Source organism: Caloenas nicobarica, chromosome 1 (assembly GCF_036013445.1).
Source record: "Caloenas nicobarica isolate bCalNic1 chromosome 1, bCalNic1.hap1, whole genome shotgun sequence".
Classification (NCBI taxonomy): domain Eukaryota; kingdom Metazoa; phylum Chordata; class Aves; order Columbiformes; family Columbidae; genus Caloenas; species Caloenas nicobarica.
Genome location: NC_088245.1, coordinates 7,806,689 through 7,825,634, shown reverse-complemented (window position 1 = coordinate 7,825,634; position 18,946 = coordinate 7,806,689). Strand labels below are relative to the sequence as shown.

At 41.9% G+C, this 18,946-nt stretch overlaps 1 protein-coding gene across 4 annotated transcripts in view; it reads left to right on the top strand.

Moving 5' to 3' along the window:
• BEND7 (BEN domain containing 7) overlaps positions 1-18,946 on the top strand; it is a 47,724-nt gene that overhangs the window by 22,410 nt on the left and 6,368 nt on the right. For 3 of the 4 annotated variants that reach the window (XM_065626663.1, XM_065626662.1, XM_065626660.1), the window contains 4 exons: positions 1,320-1,585; positions 5,549-5,774; positions 10,692-10,811; positions 18,670-18,720. In XM_065626663.1, the coding sequence (XP_065482735.1) occupies positions 1,320-1,585; positions 5,549-5,774; positions 10,692-10,811; positions 18,670-18,720 (663 nt within the window). The remainder of the gene's footprint in view (positions 1-1,319; positions 1,586-5,548; positions 5,775-10,691; positions 10,812-18,669; positions 18,721-18,946) is intronic. The other variant, XM_065626661.1, reaches the window with a different exon arrangement.

The window sequence follows — 18,946 nt, the reverse complement described above, 5'->3', positions numbered from 1 at the left end:
AAAGGCCCGGTTTTAGTCTTTGCTGGGACAGGGAATTCCTTATGCAGTTGCACTCATTTCATTGAAATTATGTGCGTGATTAAATATGGCTTATGGGTGAGAGGTACATAGCTGGGGTTTATGCCAGAAGAGCTGGCTCCTCAATAGCAGGAATCTTTCTTATTTATTACGTATCTACAGTAAAAGTACCGTGTTAATTAGTGAATCTCTTGATGAAAAGGCCTGGGAATAGTTAATATTTTCTCGTAAGCATGAAATGATGGTTTTGCTGAGAAAAAAAATCGTTTGCTAAAAGAAGAAAAACTAAAATGCAAACATATAAGTGAATGTGTAATAACATATTTTAGTATTCAAACATCCTTCTGTCTAAATGATAACTACAAATTACAGTCTTGTAAATCTTTGCCAGAAATTAAATACCCCAGAAATCTTTTAATAAACAGTATTCCAAGGTTTGTTTTTTTTGTCAGGCTTTTTAGAGGAGAGTTATTTGTAGTTCAGTCTTAGCTTGAATGAATTCAATTTGCATGTGTAGCACTTTTGGCTTGCTTTGTTTTGTTTAGTGATTGATCCAGACATACAGTTGTATCTACATAGCATTCTGCTGGAGGACTTGCTCACATTGATACAGGTTCAGGATTGATGCCTTAAGTTATAAAAATGATTGTGGATACTGAAAAATACAAAATATTGATAAAAAAATAAGATGGTCTCTTAGATTTCAGAGGTAACACGTGAACTCTCAGTTTCTGTGTATTCACAAAACAAACTGATGCAACTTTGGGTCACGTTTTTCCCAGAAGTTAAACTATTGAATAGTGTGTTCACTCATTCTTGACATAATGGTACTTGAAATGGTCTTGCTGAGCTAATTAACTTTGTGACTACATTCATAAAAATAACTGTAATTGCATTAGCACTTTTATTATCTTTATCAGGAAAAGATGCTCAAAGACAAAGAGATTCTCAGTCATTCTAGAGGATATACAAATTAATCGTTGCTTAAGTCCTTTATTTCACCAACCATCCAGTGGCCACTAGGAAAAAGAACCATGTATTCCTAATTTTCCTAAAATGCTATTCGTCAATATGTCTTGAAAAACCTCATAGTGGAGCTCAGTGTCATTATCCCCATTGTACAGACTGGAAAATTATGCAAAGGTGATAAAATGTAACTGCTTCACATGCACAAGCAGTGTTGGAAACCCTATCACTTATCCAGAAGATGACTTCAGTATGTCGGTAGTTTAATGGTGTGTCTGTGTGGTTATACATGTGCTTTTTTCTAGAAATTTGATTCTTTACTTTCTTTTGTTCAGTTGGGACTCAAAACAGACAGCAGCCTCCTGTTCCTCTGATTTGCACGCAAAAGTCAACAATATCAAGAAAGAGGAATAAAAAGAAAAAACTGCCCCTCAAAACTGTTGAACCAATTTCCATGAGTAAGAAACCCAGTGCCGCAGAGAACGATAAGAAGCTGTCAGCAAACTCAGAACGATCGAGCCTGCAAGCAGTTGAACCCCCCCTAAAACCAGAAACCCCTGTTTCAGGATTTGGAATTATCCTTGAATCGGCTTCATCAGATGTAAGTTAATATTTTAATATGCAGGATCACTGGATTTTAAAGCACTAGTTAGTTCAGGAGAATCAGTCCTTGAGTTGACGTCTGTTCCCTCTTCTTGTGAGAACAGACAAGCAAATCTTGAGTAGAGTTTAATGGAGACAGTAGGGTTGGATGTGGTGAATGCTGATGACAAAGCTTTGGGGTTTTTTTTTTCACTTTCTTGAGCGTGTAGTTCTCCTTTGAGTTCAAGGCTGCCTGTTTGAGCTCGCAGCGGGAACTTGTTCTTCATCTCTCCTCTCGCCACGAGCCACTGCGAGATCAGGAGCCGTGAAAAGCGCCGCATGTAAAACCCTTCCCAACCCTGTCACTTGCTGATGAGCGCGCGGAGTCCCCGCGTGTGCCCTTGTCCAGCCAAGATGGATTTATGTGCTGCGCTTCATGCCTGGCTGGTCCCACTGGCTTCAGGGGACTCCTCACCTCTAGAAAGTTCATACCTCAGTCATGTAAAATGTACGCATTGATAGAAGTTTCAGGTGTCTGGTGCTTCATTGGCTTTGTTTAATGACCAAATAGATGTCATCTGAACCAGTTCACTGATGAGTAAGCTGATCATTAATTTCTCTAATATATTTTTAATTTTGAGCAGGCAATTTCCAATTTCCTAAGTACTATGAGCTAGAAAAAACATAATTAAATTCAGTATCAATAAGCGTAAATGAAAACAATGCAGCAGATAATGTTCTACCTTTCTAGATGTGGGAACTAGTAATAAAAAAGAACAGTCATGATAATTCAGTTATATAGATGCAAGCCACACCACTAATTAGATTGCAGTCTCATGCCACAGAGTCTGTACAGAGTAACTAGTTTGATTTTTTTTTTCCTTTTGTAGTATTGTTCTTAATAATGTTTGAGGGAATGGTTTAGGGAGGGCCTGGTAATTTATCTCCAATAAGCAATTTGTGCTTGTAATTTTTCTTTGCTTGTGGCACGCTTTTCAGCTTGAAACACGGTTTTGAAAACAGTTCTTTGCTTGCAACGGAATTTAATTTGGCTTTATGAATGTGTCCCATTGCCGGACATGATTCTTTGTACGTACCAATTTGACCTAAAAAAAAGAGAAAAAAAAAAGAAAAAAGAGAAAGCATGTGGCTCATAAATCAGGTCCTCATCTGCCCTCCCGTGCTTTGGCTCCTGCTTACCACAGTAGTTGTTTGACTAAACTTACAGAGCCGGAATCCCGAGACAAACAAATGGATTTTCTTTTGTCTTTGGAAAGAAAACGGTTGAGTTCTGAAAATATATTTAACAGGGAATAAAATGTGACCTAAAACATTTTGAGAAGGCTAAAGAAAGTCACTTCTTTCAGAATGAATGGCGGTATTATCTTCTATTTATTCATAAGCATTTCTACTGTGCTTATGACCAATGTGTCTGAGTGCCTGAAAAAACTGAAAGACATTTTACGCAGAACCATAAATGAATGTTCCCTTGAGAATACTGCCTGGGTTGTCTGTAGTGTGTGCTGTGTCGTACGCCAGGACTGTCACTGCTGTTGTTTTGCCAACATTTATTAAACTTTAAGAAAAATCTCAGTTTAATATGCATAAAATTGGGGCTGCCAAAACCAGTGCAATTAGTTCAGATTCGCTGAGATGAAATACTGCTTCTTATGGAGATGGAAAAAGTCTTTGAGACTAACTCTTAATCTGGCCCATGAATCAGAGAACCTGCTTTTAAAACGTAATTATTTGTTATTCTTAGTCAAACTTCCTTGTGTCTGTTTTACTGTTATAACATTTTGTTTATAACCTAATCATTTCTAATCTACGTAGTACAACCTACTAAAATGTCTAGGATTAAATCTAATTTGCTGCCTGTTAAGTTTAGCACAGCAAAAATCCTTTGGCATTCAGGTCTTATTTATTTTATTATACATGAATAGTTTACCCACCGGTTCCTTATACCATGATCATTATCTACTGACAAATGCATTTCCTTTTGAGAAATCACATTCAAAGTGATCATAAAGTTCAGTTAGGTGCTGCTTGTCTTTGATGGAATAGTTTGCTACTGAAGGAAAGCGAGAATAAATCAGCGTTTTGCCTTCAAATTATTTCACTGACATACGAATTGATTCCCATATTAAGAATAAAATGGTCAAAACTTAAACAATATGGACTCCTCCACGCTGGTGCACTGGTGAGGTTTCAAATGTATTTCACAGCTGTATTAGTGAAGATGTTTTCTCTGCCCTAAGCATCTTGTATCATCGAGGTCATCTTAGATTGCTATCGTAATACCCAAGGAACAGAATAGGACAGGATACCTTCATCACCATGACAACTACATTCTGGTTTTTGATTAACACAAAGTAGACTTTTTCCCAAGTTGTAAACTTGGCCCACTTTTATTTACTCTTGAAAATCTTTTCTGTCATCAGAAAGTTTAGAAGTAACATGTTAAAAATCCACCTACATCAGAAGATTGTCAAATGTCAAATAGAATAACTCTGACTGTTTTGCTGGATCCAGCATTTTGAAAGTTCTCAAGGTAAAAAACAATTTTTCATCCAGAACAAGCTGAGAAACTTATATGCTTTTTAGATTTTTATTACTGTCTGCATATTTAAAGATTCTTCATCCTCACTTCCCAAAGCATTGTAATCTTCAGTTTTATCTCACAATACACATGCATATCCAATGATAGTGTATGCTTGGAAAATACTCTGCTTGCTGTAACTCTCTTGATACTGATTTTTAAAAAGCCATGGGAAAAGAGTTACACAGCCAAATCCTTCTGAGGTTGGCAGCCTTTTCTTCTGTCTAGACTCAAGACGTTTGCAGGTGATTTGATGGGAGATAGCGTTTGCCCTTGCTCTGTAAACATCTTTGAAAATACACCAGCACTGGTGGATATATTTTCATACAGGGAAAAAAAAAAAGGAGCAAGTTCTTAGGAGCAAGGCTGTGACATTAGCTTATTTTCTCACGTTGTGACCATTGATTTTCCACCCCCTTTGCCAACTTCCAGATAATATCGTTAAAACTTTAGTTTGTTCACGATGTATTTTTGTTCTAGATATAAAATTATTCCATACAGACATCTTGCATAAGTATTGTGGTCATAGGAAAAAATACTGTAAATATTGTTCATGTAATTTCTGATATGTACAGACAGGGGCAGCAAAAAGACTCTTAGTAAGGGGATTTCCTTTAAGACCTTTCTCTGCTTTGGCCCATGGTGCACGTGAGATGAGACTCTTGTGAAATACAGGATGATTTTGTTTCCTTCTCTTCCTCTCCATCTCTACTTTCTAGCAGTCACGTAAATCCCTGTGATTTACCACTGGGGATTTTTACGTTGAAATAAGCTGTCTGTCTAACATCATCCTATTCTAAGGATGTATTTGGGGATATAAAAAGGAGGGAAAAGTGGCGGATTAGCAAGTGCTGGCTTCAAGGGCAACCTCGAACTCATCATCTACTTCCAGCCATATGAGCTGTCTTGGGAAACAACGTGGAATGGGCTGATAACCCATAATTGTCCTTCTTGGAGATGCCTGCCTGCCCCACAGCAAGCCCGTTCACATCATTTGGCAGTGAGACAAGTTGATAAAATGATTAGATAAATGTCCAAAAAGTTTCACATGGGAGTATTGCTCTGGGATGATCCTCTGGTTTGTCATTATTATCCAATATTGAAACGTATCTCTTTGTGTTAGCTGTCCACGTAGAAATAATGTCAGGAATTGTTAACTATTACGGTGGCGAGACATGAGTGTGATTATTCAATTTGCCTTTTAAGGTGCTTATTCACTAATGGGGTCTGATTTCAATGAACTGGGCTGCTGTGGTACTGAATAGCTGGGAAAAGGTTTCATGGTTTGATTAAGTGATTTTCAAGTCTCACCAGATGGATGACTGAAGCAAAATAACATATTTGAATGCTCTTTTAATTAAAACGTTTGTATTCTTTTGGTAGCCAGAAGTGCAACTTGCAGAAGGCTTTGACGTCTTCATGCCAAAATCTCAGCTGGACTCTATATTATCAAACTACACTCGCTCAGGAAGTCTGCTCTTTAGGAAGCTGGTCTGTGCTTTTTTTGATGACAAGACTTTGGCTAACTCTTTACCAAATGGCAAAAGGAAAAGAGGGCTCAACGACAACCGGAAAGGACTAGACCAAAATATTGTGGGTGCAATAAAAGGTATGGTTTTTTGCCTTCTTTCATATGTGTAATTAGAACATCTTCTCAGATAAGGATAGTGTAAGGGGATTAGAATTTCTGACGTGTGTTAGGTCTATTAAAATACGCAGTCGTTATTTTTATTCCTTTTCATTCACTTGTTAAAAATAGCTTCCACAGGGACAGCTTGTGTTAATTTTAAGCCAATGATCCTGGTTCCTGAAGTCAAGCTCTATGGTTAGAATCTCTGTGTTTGTATAAGGTAATTATATTTTTTTTCTGGATATCAGAGATGCAAAGAAATCTCGAAAACATAATGACAACATAACTAATTTTCTTCCATCAAAATCCTGAGGCTTGCACTGCATCTGTGTCAGCTCTGTAAATAGTTTAGTAGTTGGTGGCTGGATTGGATAGATTGGAGAATGATAATACTGGGACTGAGATGCTCATCAGAACTGTGATGGTCCTTTTCTTGTGGGAGCAAATTTCTTAGCTGGTGTGAGGATCCTGTGCTGGATGGTTTTTCTTAGCGATCACTGCTTTCCGGCTTCCAGAAGAACACATGTAGCTTCAAACTCTGTGATCGCAACATCTAAAGAGCTAGTATTCAGCCAGAGATTCTGAACTGGATTCTGTTATTTTGAAATCTGAAATAGCAGGGAAAACACCCAAGTTATCAAAAGACAGGCTGTGTTGCAAAGTAGAGCTTATTTTAGAGGCTCTGACTCATCCTGAGGTACATATTGCTAACCTAGGAGACATAAGGCAGTGAGAAGAGCTTCTAGAAGTCCACTGGCAGCAAAAGGAGGCAGAGGAACCTTTTGCAACCACCTCTGTGTCCACTTTTGGTCCCCCTCTCCTTATGCAAGAAAGACATTAACAGACCAGAGTGAGTCCAGTTGAGAACCACCAAGACTTATGGTACTGAAGCAGGTAAGTGGATGTGAAGTGACGTGTGAGGAGAGGCAGAGAGCACTGGAGATAAGAAGATACAGGTGGAACCTTCTTGCTGTCCACAACTACCTAATGGGAAGGTGTAGAGAACATGGAGTCAGACTCTTCTCAAAGGTACAAGAAGCATTGGACACATGGGAAATTTCAACATGATATAAGGAAAAACTTTTTCAATGTAAAGGTGGTTGAACAGCAGAATAAGGGTTCATGGGGGCTGCAGGATTTCCAGCCTTGGAAATATTCAAAACTTGACTGGTCATAGTCCAGAGCATCCTGATTTAGTTGGCTGTGTTTTGAGTAGCAGGCTGGACATGGAGATCTCGAGAGAACCCTTTCGACCTGTGCAGTTCTGTGATAAAGTGTATGTTGTGGCTATGTCATACTCCTAATATCTTACAGAGTTTCTGGCAGACTCTGTTACAGTTACAGTTATAATTAGGTTTCAATCATAAACACTTTTTTATACCTTCTTTTCTTGAGCTCAGTAATCTGGAAAAATACAAAGTTGAATTCACTCTATCTGTATCTCATCTTCCTTAAAAGCTTTAATAAATAAGTTAAATGGAAGAGAAAGGGGTTCAAAATTACCTTTTTTTAAAGCAAAACAAAACAACAACTCTAATTTGAGCAGGCCTGTGATAAAAGAAATGTTTTTCAGTGGATGCAGCAGGACTATTAAAATAGCAGTTGTTACCCACCGCAGAGAGCAGTGTTTCTCAGTAGCTGAGCTCATGATACCAGAGCAAATTCTAAAGCTTGGTTTAACCTCTTCCCTTGAGCCTGGAGGGGGAAAAAAGGAGGGAGTTGTAGTTCCAACAGATAAATTTCATCTGTGATGATCCACGTCCTGTGGATCTTTACTCAGCCTGGCTCCAAGAGCACCCTTATTCCCTCCAAAGAGTTGGGCTGTCAGACACTGGGGTTTCATTTATTCCAAGAAATAACTGAGCCAATATGAAATCTCCGCAAGAACAACATCATGTTGTTTGCATTATTGTCATTAGGACTTTGCTCTATGACATGCCCAGATATCCTTTAGTGGCACTTTTAGTCCTTTTCCATGACAGAGATACAAAAGTGGAGAAAAGGCTGCATTCATGACAAAAATAAGCAGAGAACTTAAAGGAGAGACTATTCGCTCTTCCTGTCTGGAAACATTTTAACTGCTCTCCTTATAAGTATTAATAATTTACGCTTATGCAACAGGATGATTACCCAGGGAGAGATTATCTCTTTTGACTTCGGGTATTCAGTGGCACTTGTTGAATCAGTTGCAGTGTTTCTCCTTCACAATCAGTTTCCCTTATGAGTTGCATCAATCTTTTACTGAGAACTGGAAGATAAAAAGAAAAAAAGAAAAAAAGAGATGAGAAGTGGGTATTTTTCCTTTATGTCATCAACTAGAAATCCAGCCAGTTAAGTCCTTCCCTGCAGAAGTAAATGAGCTGTGTTCAGATGTATGGACCCTCAGGGGTCCATACAGCGACTGATCCTATTTAATATCTTTATCAATGATATAGACAGTGGGATTGAGTGCACTCTCAGCAAGTTTGCAGATGACACCAAGATGGGTGGTGCAGTTGATTCTCTAGAGGGACAGGATGCCATCCAGAGAGACCTGGACAGGCTGGAGGAGTGAGTCCATGTGAATATCATGAGGTTCAACAAGGCCAAGCGCAAGGTCCTGCACCTGGGTCAGGGCAACCCCCGGTATCAACCCAGGCTGGGGATGAAGGGACTGAGAGCAGCCCTGCCGAGAAGGGCTTGGGGGTGCTGGTGGATGAGAGATCGGCCATGAGCCGGCAATGTGCGCTGGCAGCCCCGAAGCCAATGGTATCCTGGGCTGCATCACAAGGAGCGCGGGCAGCAGGTCAGGGAGGTGATTCTGCCCCTCTGCTCCGCTCTGGTGAGACCCCACCTGCAGTGCTGGTCCAGCTCTGGGGTCCTCAGCACAGGACACACATGGACCTGCTGGAGAGGGGCCAGAGGAGCCCCAGAAATGATCCGAGGCTGGAACAGCTCTGCTGGGAGGACAGGCTGAGAGAGCTGGGGTGTTCAGCCTGGAGAAGAGAAGGCTCCGGGGAGACCTTATTGTGGCCTTTCGATATATATAGAGAGGGAGCCTTATAAGGAAGATGGGGAGAAACTTTTTACCAGAATCTGTAGTGACAGGACAAGAGGTGACAGTTTTGGACATACAGAAGACTTTTTTTGGTACAGTGAATGTAGTGAGACACTGGCACAGGCTGCCCAGAGAAGCTGTGGATGCTCCATCTTTGGAAGTGTTCAAAGTCAGGTTGGACAGGGCTCTGAGCAACGTGGTCCAGTGCAAGATGTCCCTGCCCGTGGCAGAGCAATTGGACTAGATATTCTTTATAGATACCTTCCAACCCAAACCAGTCTATGATTGGATGATACAGGAGGTTATTAGCACCGTAGTGCTCAAGTAGACGAGAAAGGGGAGGTCCTACTTCTCCTCCTCCCTTCCCATTGCATTCCCATTCCTTTTTGCCGATGTTGGTGTTTCCATAACCACGTATTGAACAATCAAAGCTATTTTAACTTTCATTTGGGAGAAGAAGCAGCAAGTTAGAGAAGAAAAGTGAGTAGTCATAATTCTACCGTGGGTACCTGTGGTGGGTGGCCTGGGTACAGCCCGGTGTCACACTTCGCCCCAGGCCCTGGTGACAAGCAGGGTCTGCAGTTGCATGTTTGAAATAAGCAGGAGTCCTGAGTCATTGATCAGCTCCTGTTGTGTCAGGTACCATAAGGATTCAGAAGGGAGAGATTATTTTTACCTTCGGAGAGCCCATAATTGTTGCAGATTGGACCCTGGCGATGGGGCTGCATTGACTTCTCTGCAAAGCCCTTAGAATTGGTCTGACATCCTTGCTAATCAGACTACAGAGGAAAATATTGCTATTGCCTTTCATGTGATGGTTTTGTGAAGCTGTTAATGTGGGAAAAGTTTGGAAGCTGTGATTACTTTTGGTCCCTTTATACTGAACAGCTAGCACTGTTTTCAAAAGAGTGTGTGTAAATATACTGAAACTGTCATTTTTTGTTGCCTGCTTCCCCATCCCATGTGTGTGACATTTATTCTCAAGGATCACAAATTCCTTGAGCTGGGACCAGTTTTCTTTCTTTGCTGGTTATAATTGGACACGGGGCTTTAAGACCTCTGACCAAGACTACCACAGCAATACTAACAGTAATAATGTTTTTTCTATTTCTGCTCACTTATCTTTTGTGCACCTCTCAGTTGCATGATGAAAATCAATTGCATCAGTTTCATTCCATTTATGATTTTGTATTTTTGGTATAACGTTGCTAGGTTTGCTGTAAATATGGAATTAAAGATACTGTTGACCCTCTGTGTACCATTTTTACAAAACATAAAATTGGACCTATGGGATACCTATTTTTTCTCAATAATGGCTCTATTTGGTAGCTTTATAAAAATTTTATTGCATCTGGTTTGGCAGTAGGAGAACTGTAGAGATTTCCGCAGTGGTAGGACTTCAGTCTTTAATCAGTTTGCCTGCAGTCCTAGAAACCTGACCAAGAGGCCACCAAATGACCAGATCTTCAGCTCTCAACTTGTAGCACATGGACGGCACCATCTATAAGTGCCTGCCACATCTGGAGACTCAGTTCAAAGTACACTATTATCTTTCTGTGGTGTTTTTGTGTGGCATTCATGAACGTAAGACGTCAGGTGTAGACCGTTTCTCTAGGCTAGGCTTTTATAAGTAGTAACTATGGTATTAATATGGCCATGGTATTTATTCACACAAGTGACATCTGAATTACTAACTTGTGAAACACTGAGTTGGACCCTAGTCTTGCAATCCTCAAGTTGGCCATTTAAATGCTTTATGAGAAGTGGATAATTTCATACATTTTCTTTACAATCCTTTCCAGCCTCCTTTTCTCAGTTCTGGTGGCACATTTCAAAAAGATGGTATCTTTTTATTTCAGTCTTTACAGAAAAATACTGCACTGCTAACCATGTGGATAAACTTCCCGGTCCTAGGGACTGGGTCCAGATTCTTCAGGATCAAATTAAACTGGCAAGAAGACGGTTAAAAAGAGGCTCAGGTATGTATAAAAATACGAAGAACAACATGTAAGTGTAAGATTAAAAGCTTAGAGCCTTCACATCCATAGAAGTGTTTTTCTTGTTGATTATAGAGTTGTATATGTTTACTCTTTGAAAATTAGCCATTTCAGATTTAAGCAGGTTTCTGTGTGCTGTTTCGTTATGTTTGGTATGGTAGCAAGTTTAGGAGCTGTCCTTGCAGTCCAGTTAACTTTGAGTCTTTCTCAAATGTTGTCTCTAACCTCTTTCCATCACCACGCAAACTCTTCTTCCCAATATTTGATGAAATCTATGTCCTAAACTAGCTGATCTGGCCAGGGTTGCAGGTAGAAGATTTTTAATTTTGTATTATTTGTTCTGACAAGCTGCTCACTTTACTGTTAACACGTAACCCAAATGACCTTTCCCTCTAAACTCTATGCATCTGGAAGGATAGATGAGTTTTCTCACATTCCTTGTGAAAGAATCAGCATCATTGTAGCTAAAAGTAAAAACAACGCCCACCCTGGTTGTGCCAGCAGGGTCCTGCAGTACATGGGAGGGAGCTTGCCAGCGGTGGGTGACAGGTAAGGTAGGTCAGATTTTGCAGAAAAGCTGCTCAACTTGGTCAGGGATAACGTACACACTTGGGGTTGGGACCAGCTGAAGGCTCAGTGTTGAGCTTTCACCCTGGCAGCGTGCGGATGGTGAGCGCTCAGCTCCAGCGACAAACAGCAACGTGCAGTCTCAAAATCCCCGGTAGAATTCATCAGGAGGCAATATCACTGATTAAGAGATGTGTAATTACTTTATAAACCTTAACTAGTCTCCTTCCCATCTTTGTGTTCCCTATCCTACATGGGGCTTTCTTCATACAAGGATTCACTTACTCTCCTTCATCCTGTTGTTTTCTTAAGGCTCTTTCATGGCCGTATTTCTTACCCATTGCTCCCTTGGAGCATCTGACATCGTTGTCTGAGGCACATCACTTGTGCCAACGTCCTTAAATACAGTCCTTCGCTGTTACCATACTTACCTGCCTGCCTTTTCCCCTCTTCCCTCTGCCCTTCACCACAATTAAGTGCCTGTTTGCATCGGTGGGTTGGCAGGATGGGAAACCCGATAGCTCGGTGGTCCCTGTTGCTACTGAGGGGTGAGCGAGACCACAGGAAAAGTCCTCTCCAGCTCCCTGTCTCTGAGAGACATCTTCTGTCCAAAGCTGTGTCTCTGAAACACACACTTAGACTGGCATGTGAAATGGTTCTCCGCGACATTATTAATGCCAGGAGAGAAAAGCATAAGACTGAGGGAATTTTGAGGAGCACCCAGAGACAGAAATAACACAGAGGGGAGGAAAAAAGTGCAGATTATTCAGTAACGTAAGCTTCCCTAAGTAAAGCAACAAAGCAGCACCAGCCTTTAAAAGGGTTTCTTGTGCGTGTAGGGGGAGGGATGAGGGAGGGATACAAGATAATCTTGTTAAAGACAATGTCAGATTACTGGTGTTGTACAACAGGACTGTTTTCTGCCCCTTCCCAGGCTGCCTGTCCCCGCCAGGACAGGAAGGTGGAATTGGGGTGCCAGGCTTCCATAAGGTGAAGAGTGCAGTGTGGGATGCAGGGAGCAGAGGGTCCTTGGGCTGTCTGCAGAAGATCTCTCAGGAAAGAGGATTGACCTGATTTTGTTTTGATTTTTATTTTCTTTCATCCTTTCTTATTTGCTTTTCTTCGTGCCTCTGCAGGATATTAATTAAAATGACAATGACATGCAGCTTTTGCCTTTCAAATGGGGCCATCTCCGTCTCTGGTCCTTTCTCAGGATGGGAGAGTCTAAGCAGAGGATATTGAGTCTAAGCTAGCAAGACCATAAAGAAAAATAAGTGAAGCTGAGCGTAGTGTGACTGAATAAGAAGGAAAGTAACTTGTTAACCAGTACGTGGATGAGTAGTGAGCAGCAATGTACCTACCAGCCCCTCGGATTTATTTGCTGAAAAAAAGTACACAGTACCTGGATTGGTAGGGAAGCTCTATTTGGTGTTGTTTAGTTTCCTGGCCGTTCCCCAAAGTGCACAGGTTTCCCTCTGATGTGAGAGCACAGGCAGACATGCTCTTTGTGATTGAACACGCCACCGTGACCATCTGCACCGTACCATCCCCTACCATCTTCACTGGTGGCTTAACCCAACCCAACCTGACCTCGCACTGAAGCAAATGAGAAGTTTCCTCAGCTTTTGTAACAGCAAACCAGTCGATAGCTCCAGAGAAGCAGGAGCAGACAGCTGTTTGCAGTAACATCTTCATCTTGTTGAAACAAGATTTGTTAGTACTTGTGTGTTACAACTGTGAGCTGCTGATATCAGGGACACGGAGCTGATCAGGCAACAGATCCATCTAGTCCCATATTTTGTTTCCAGTGATGGCTGTGGGCAGGTGCCTGGGGAGGTCCATGGGACTGAGGGAAGGATGTCGTGATGCTTGCTGGCATAGTCTCAAAGCCCTCAGCAGCTTTACCCTGATATAAAACTGGTTATATGGGAACTGTGCACATTTTAACTATGCATTGTGAAGTGATACCAAAACTCTTACAGCTGTGCATAACTTACAGAGACCAAAACAGGAGGGGAGGGAGGTTTGATGTGCTGTGGGCAGAAGGTGTCCCAGGACTCCGTGTTGCAAAACTTAACTTTTAAGAATCTGAAAACTATGGGAATTGCAGCCACTGAGACATGGGACTCACTCTTCCGACTGAGCTCTTCAGCTCTGCCAGTCCATGTGTGGCTGGTGGAGCAGAGGCTGAGCCCTTCCAAGTGAGTGTCCTTGATGTCCCAGGTCATTCTCTCTTTGTTCTGTCTCCACATGCTCACTGAAACACGCTGGCTAACTCTGTGGGTACAGACTAAGGTGCCCAAAGAGCAAATCTGAGCCTGCATTAGGCTAAATTCACCCAAAAGTCTCTGAGCCAATGTGTCTCCCTGCTGCCTGATTGCACCGATTTATCTACATCGGTTTCTGGTTTGTTGTAATGTAGAGGCTTTATACAGAAAAAGCTTAAGACAATCCATTTATTTTACAGAAGCCAAAAGACAACTTTTTAGTCACCACTGAGTTGGACTAAATGTTAACAGCAGAAGTATTTGAGAAAGGAGGGGAAGGCTTTTCATCCTGCTTACCTTCCCCTGAGCCATTTAGTACATCCTCTGATTAGTTTTTTATTTCAAACCAGGCAGTAAGACACTGCATTCACAAACAGCCCTCTCCACTTTATCCTGTGAAACATTATTTCAGTCTGATAACGTAAATCCTGCTCTAGCTTTCAGTGATATTAATAATTTCAGAGAATTCCATCAAACAGGTGGGGGGAATCTGCTTTTCGTACCCCTTTCTATAGGGCGTAGTCTCCTGAGTGTTTCAGAATTAAAAGAAATCATGATCACTGGATCATAGATGCTGCCCAGCTTCAACCTTATTTACCATGTTTGGCTCATCTCCTAGAAAGAGGGACAGAAAATCTCCCTACTTGGAAAGCTAATCAAAAAGCACTTAAAAATTCTGCTTTCTAGAAAATAGTTCCCCTGTGCAGATTTTGAAAGGTTGTTATCCTAAGCCAAATAAAAAGTCATTTAAGTTCTGAATCAGTGACAATATTTTTCATAGCTGGAATTTTTTTTTTGTTGTTATTTTGCTTTGGCTTTTTCTTAGTTCTTTTAGATTATTGCCTGAGATCTGAGACTTGGGTAGTTTTTTTTCTTATTTGTTAGATCTGAGAATGGAGCTGTCACTGCCATTAAATTTTTATTGGCCTTGTTCAGTCTTTTCAAAATTTCACAAGTTAACTGTCACGAAGGGGAGAAGAGACTGCGAGGTTAATGTTACAAACAGCTGTTATAATTAAAATTCAGGAGGATGGTGATATTCTTCAGCCTTGACGACTGGTCCCATTTCATGCCAGCTGGGGCCCAGCTTCATAGTGCCAGGTCTGTCTTCTCCCAGCAGAGCAGCTGAACCTTCTTGGCTGCTGGGACAGGATGCAAAGTGGCCTTGGAAGGGCAGAAGTCAAAGGAAAAGGCACGTGCTTAGGTTTCCTCTCTTAAAGTGGCCTGAATTACCATGCAAATTGCCTTGTAATTTATGACGGGTTTCCCACGGCGTGGTCTTTTCACCCCGCAAAAGAGACTATGGGAGGGTGGCTGGTGGCCTTGCCGATGGCAGCACAGAGGGAGACAATCAAACATTAGCATAAAGATCTTAAAGTGGGTAAAATCAGAAGGAACTGACGCTGTTTGTGTCACCTCTGCACCAGACGTCGCATCTGAGCCTTCTGATTACTGAACTCTCCATCCATTAATAAGCAGTAAGGCATGGACTGCATCTCTCCTAGCAAGTTCTTCCTCGCTTTTTATGTTTGAAGAGCCTGCAAGCCATTATTCTATTACAGCTGTCCATGGCATAGACCAAAAAGCTGGTCCCAGATGAATAATACTCCCGAAGTACAGGGAGTAAGAGCTGCTCAAAGTGATTACCTGGTGCCTAACCTGGAAGCTTTTGATTGCCCTGCTCCATAAAGGAAAATATGGCAATGTTAGAAAACATGCTGGGGTTTTTCAGGCAGGATTAATTTCGATAAATCACATGCCGGCACGTTTCATCCTTGAATTGTTGTTTAAAATTAACATACCTTGTTGCGGTGTGAAATAGTGGGAACGAAGGAAGAATAAATGCCAGCCTTTTTTCCGGAAATATACCTTTTCTTCCATGTCCTTGTTCAAGCTGCTGCTTCCATTGTCTCACTGGAGCTTTTTTGCTTTCTATTTCACTTTATCCTTCTGATTTCCCAGGTTTGTGTTGTTGATGCAACATCTACGTGTTGCGAAAGATTGGCTTGATTTTTTTTTGCTTAGCAATACACACAGGGCCAGGAAGGATGTAGGATGCGAGTCCAACATGCGGTACGGTGCTTTTGTGGCCAGTATCTTAGATAAAGATAGCAATATTAAAATGTGTAACTGCTGCATTCGTCTTCTCAGCCCTGAGCGTACACGTATTTCTGTCCAAGGACAGCAGGTGTGCACTTAGCAGACAAACACGTACATCAGAAGCTAAACAATTTCTTGGGGAGGAAGGGGGAAACACTTTAAAGAAACGACTACCAGGATTGTTTTGCAAGAGCTACTGAGCTCTATCTAAGCAAAGGACAGAGAAGAGGCTCCAAATTCCCACAGCAGGATCTTTTCCTGCTTGCCTTGTCTTGCAGGCTGGCTCAAGACAAGTAAAGCTTGGCTGGCAGTCTCTGGGTGCGGTTCTCGAAGACAAACCTTCTTTCCTGCTTAGAATGCCATGTGAGAACCTGGTGGTTTACATCCATGGTAGGAGGTCGAGGTGTTTGTTGTGCCTTTGTGTCATAATTCACCTGGAGCTGTGGTTACACATCCAGTTTCATAAAACAAATTCAGGCAACTACCAGTGAGGAGGCTCTCCAGGCATCCGCTGTGCTCCCACTGCCTTTCTGGCACTGACATAAGAATTTATGTGGTGATGTTGTCAGTTTTTAACTAGATCTGATCTTGGTGACTGTGTGAACATTTGTGCTGGTATGAGGAAAGGGACTGGAACAATTGGTGGCGGGCTAGACCTCATCTATCAGTCTTGTGCCAGATTAAAATGGCCAGGTAACTTTGTTATTAACAAAGCTGGTTCTGCAAAGCTGGAGACTCAAGTTCTTATCTTCTGAAAGTGAGGTTCTTCCTGCCTGCCTTTTGTTTCATTCTGCATTCACCTGAGTTCAGATTTAGCCGGGGCTAAGAAGAGCATTTAGGCAGAAAGGTAAACACATCTCTAGAGTAACTTGTTGAAGATGTCCCTGCTCATTGCAGGGGGTTGGACTAGATGACTTCTGAAGGTCTCTTCCAACCCAGACTATTCTATGATTCTATGATTCAAGAGTCGCTACTGAGATTTCCAGAAAACCTGTGGCTTGAGTGGACAGCCTGGTTGGCACTATCCCTGGTACAGATAGAGGAAAGACTTCCCAGCCTGTTGCCAGGGCTCATATCTGGCTTCTACCTTTTTCATACCTTGTGTCCCTTCAACCCAAGAGACCAGTTACAGCTTCATCTCTCACATGCCGAGTAGCCATGCCCCTTGGGGCAGGCGGTCCTTCATAACATAGCTAGAAGTTGGCCTCAGAGTGTCACTCCTGGTGTTTTAAGCCTGTATGTTCCATTGACTGTTTCTCAGCTGCTTGTTTCACTGTGCTGTCTCCTTCCTTGTGCATCCAGTCCTTCCATCGCTGGGAGTGCAGTCCGGTTGCAAACCAGCCTAGGTAACCTCTTCCCATTTATTGAGCCACCTGTTCCTTCCAAAATTCAAAGTTTTTGCAGTAAGCTGTACCAAGCACTTAATTTATATCTGCTCAGCGTGCCACCTTCTCACAGGAAGTGGAAAAAGGTGTCAGTGCAAGGCACAGAGTCGCAGGTCTGTGCTGTGTACTTGTCAGGGCTCTCCATTTAAACGTTCTGTGCGAGGAAAGCTGCTCAGTACTTGGGTTTTTTGTTCGTTACTGTTTTCTTTAGCTCAGTTGATTTTGCAGAACTGAGTAGAGGGCATACAGCTAAAAACTAACCGGACATCCAAGCGCATGGGGGAGAAGAGCAACCTCTTGGTCCATGGATGGATAAGGAAAGGTCCATGGATGGAGGAAGGAAATTAATGCGGATCAGCAGCTGGGTTAGTACTTAGGATTTCCTCATAAAGGCAGCAACTCAATATCCTCGTGTATAGAGCTGTGCTAAAGATGACCAGGACAATTAGCTCAGTTTCAGTTGGGAGCTGAACTAAGTTACTCAGTGCACCTACAGCCTTGGTCAGATTTGATCCCTATGGATATTGTGTAATGAATCAACGTGAGTAGATGTCTATCCAGCACACTGACCATGTACAATGTAATGGGCTGGTCCTTTCGGACCACACCTGTTTGCTTAAGCGCTCTGAAAGATCTCATTGTGCTTCAAAGGCCTTAAGTCTCATGCTGAAGTGCCAAAAGACAAAAGTAATAGGATTTTGAATGGGGCTTGTGTAGGTTAGGCACCGATTTCTAGTTACACACCTATAATTTCATCAGGGCTCACATGCACACTCCAGAGTACTGCAGTCTGACAAGTCACTGCGCATCTGCTGAGCCAAATTAGCCGTCTTCATGCATCCCCTTGGCCTGTGGCAAATACGAGATGAATAAATTAGACTTTTAGCTTTCCTCCACCATGGGATAAATTAAGTCAAATGATCTTGCATAAGCTGCGGGTTGAAAGCACACGTGTGCGTACGTACGCTGTAGTTGCCCGCGTACCTGGGTGCTTATGTGCTTTTATTATTGCACCAGATGCCGGCCTGCGTCTTTGAGGACATTTTGCCCCAGTAAATGTGTCCCCCGCAAAATGAGCTTGCTCATGGGAAGTTTGGGTGCAGAAATTTGGGGATTCACCCTTTCCCCGTAGGCATCAGGTGATGGCAGGTGTCGGAGGGTGGAGAATCAGCCTGAGAGGCTCTTCCTCCAAGTGCTGCTGGGGATTATTCTTAACACGATTTTATCAAATAATCGCAACTCCCTTTATCATCCAAATATCCCTAAACCTCAAAAAGAGCAAGTGTTTCTCTATCCCGTTGCTGGAAAAACTGCTTCTTAATACCCAACTCCCTCTTCTAAGTTTGCATTTTTATTATATGACCTTTTCCTCCAAGCAGTGAGTTTTTAACAGAGCAATAGCAAATTGCAGCTGGGGAAAGTAGATAGAAAATGCAAAATCACTCTACAGTATGTAGCTTTTTAATCGCCTTCCTGTATTCAGTAAAAGTAATGAGATTTCTTGTTTATATTTGTAATCAGCAGAGGCAACTGACTGTGATGAGAAGCCGGACATTTCTCTACTACAAACAGGTAAAATGCATTAAAATTTTTATCAGCTTCCAGTGTGTGTGTTTATTTATGGCACAGAAGCAGTTTTCAATAATCCTGGTGTGCCATATACAGTCGGGTAATTGCACACAGGACCCAGCTATCTTAAGTTTTGAATGCCCTGTATTAAAAAAACAAATGTATCAGAATCTTACCATTTCCCCCTCTATTTCATATTCATAAAATCTCAACGTTCATGGTAGCAGAT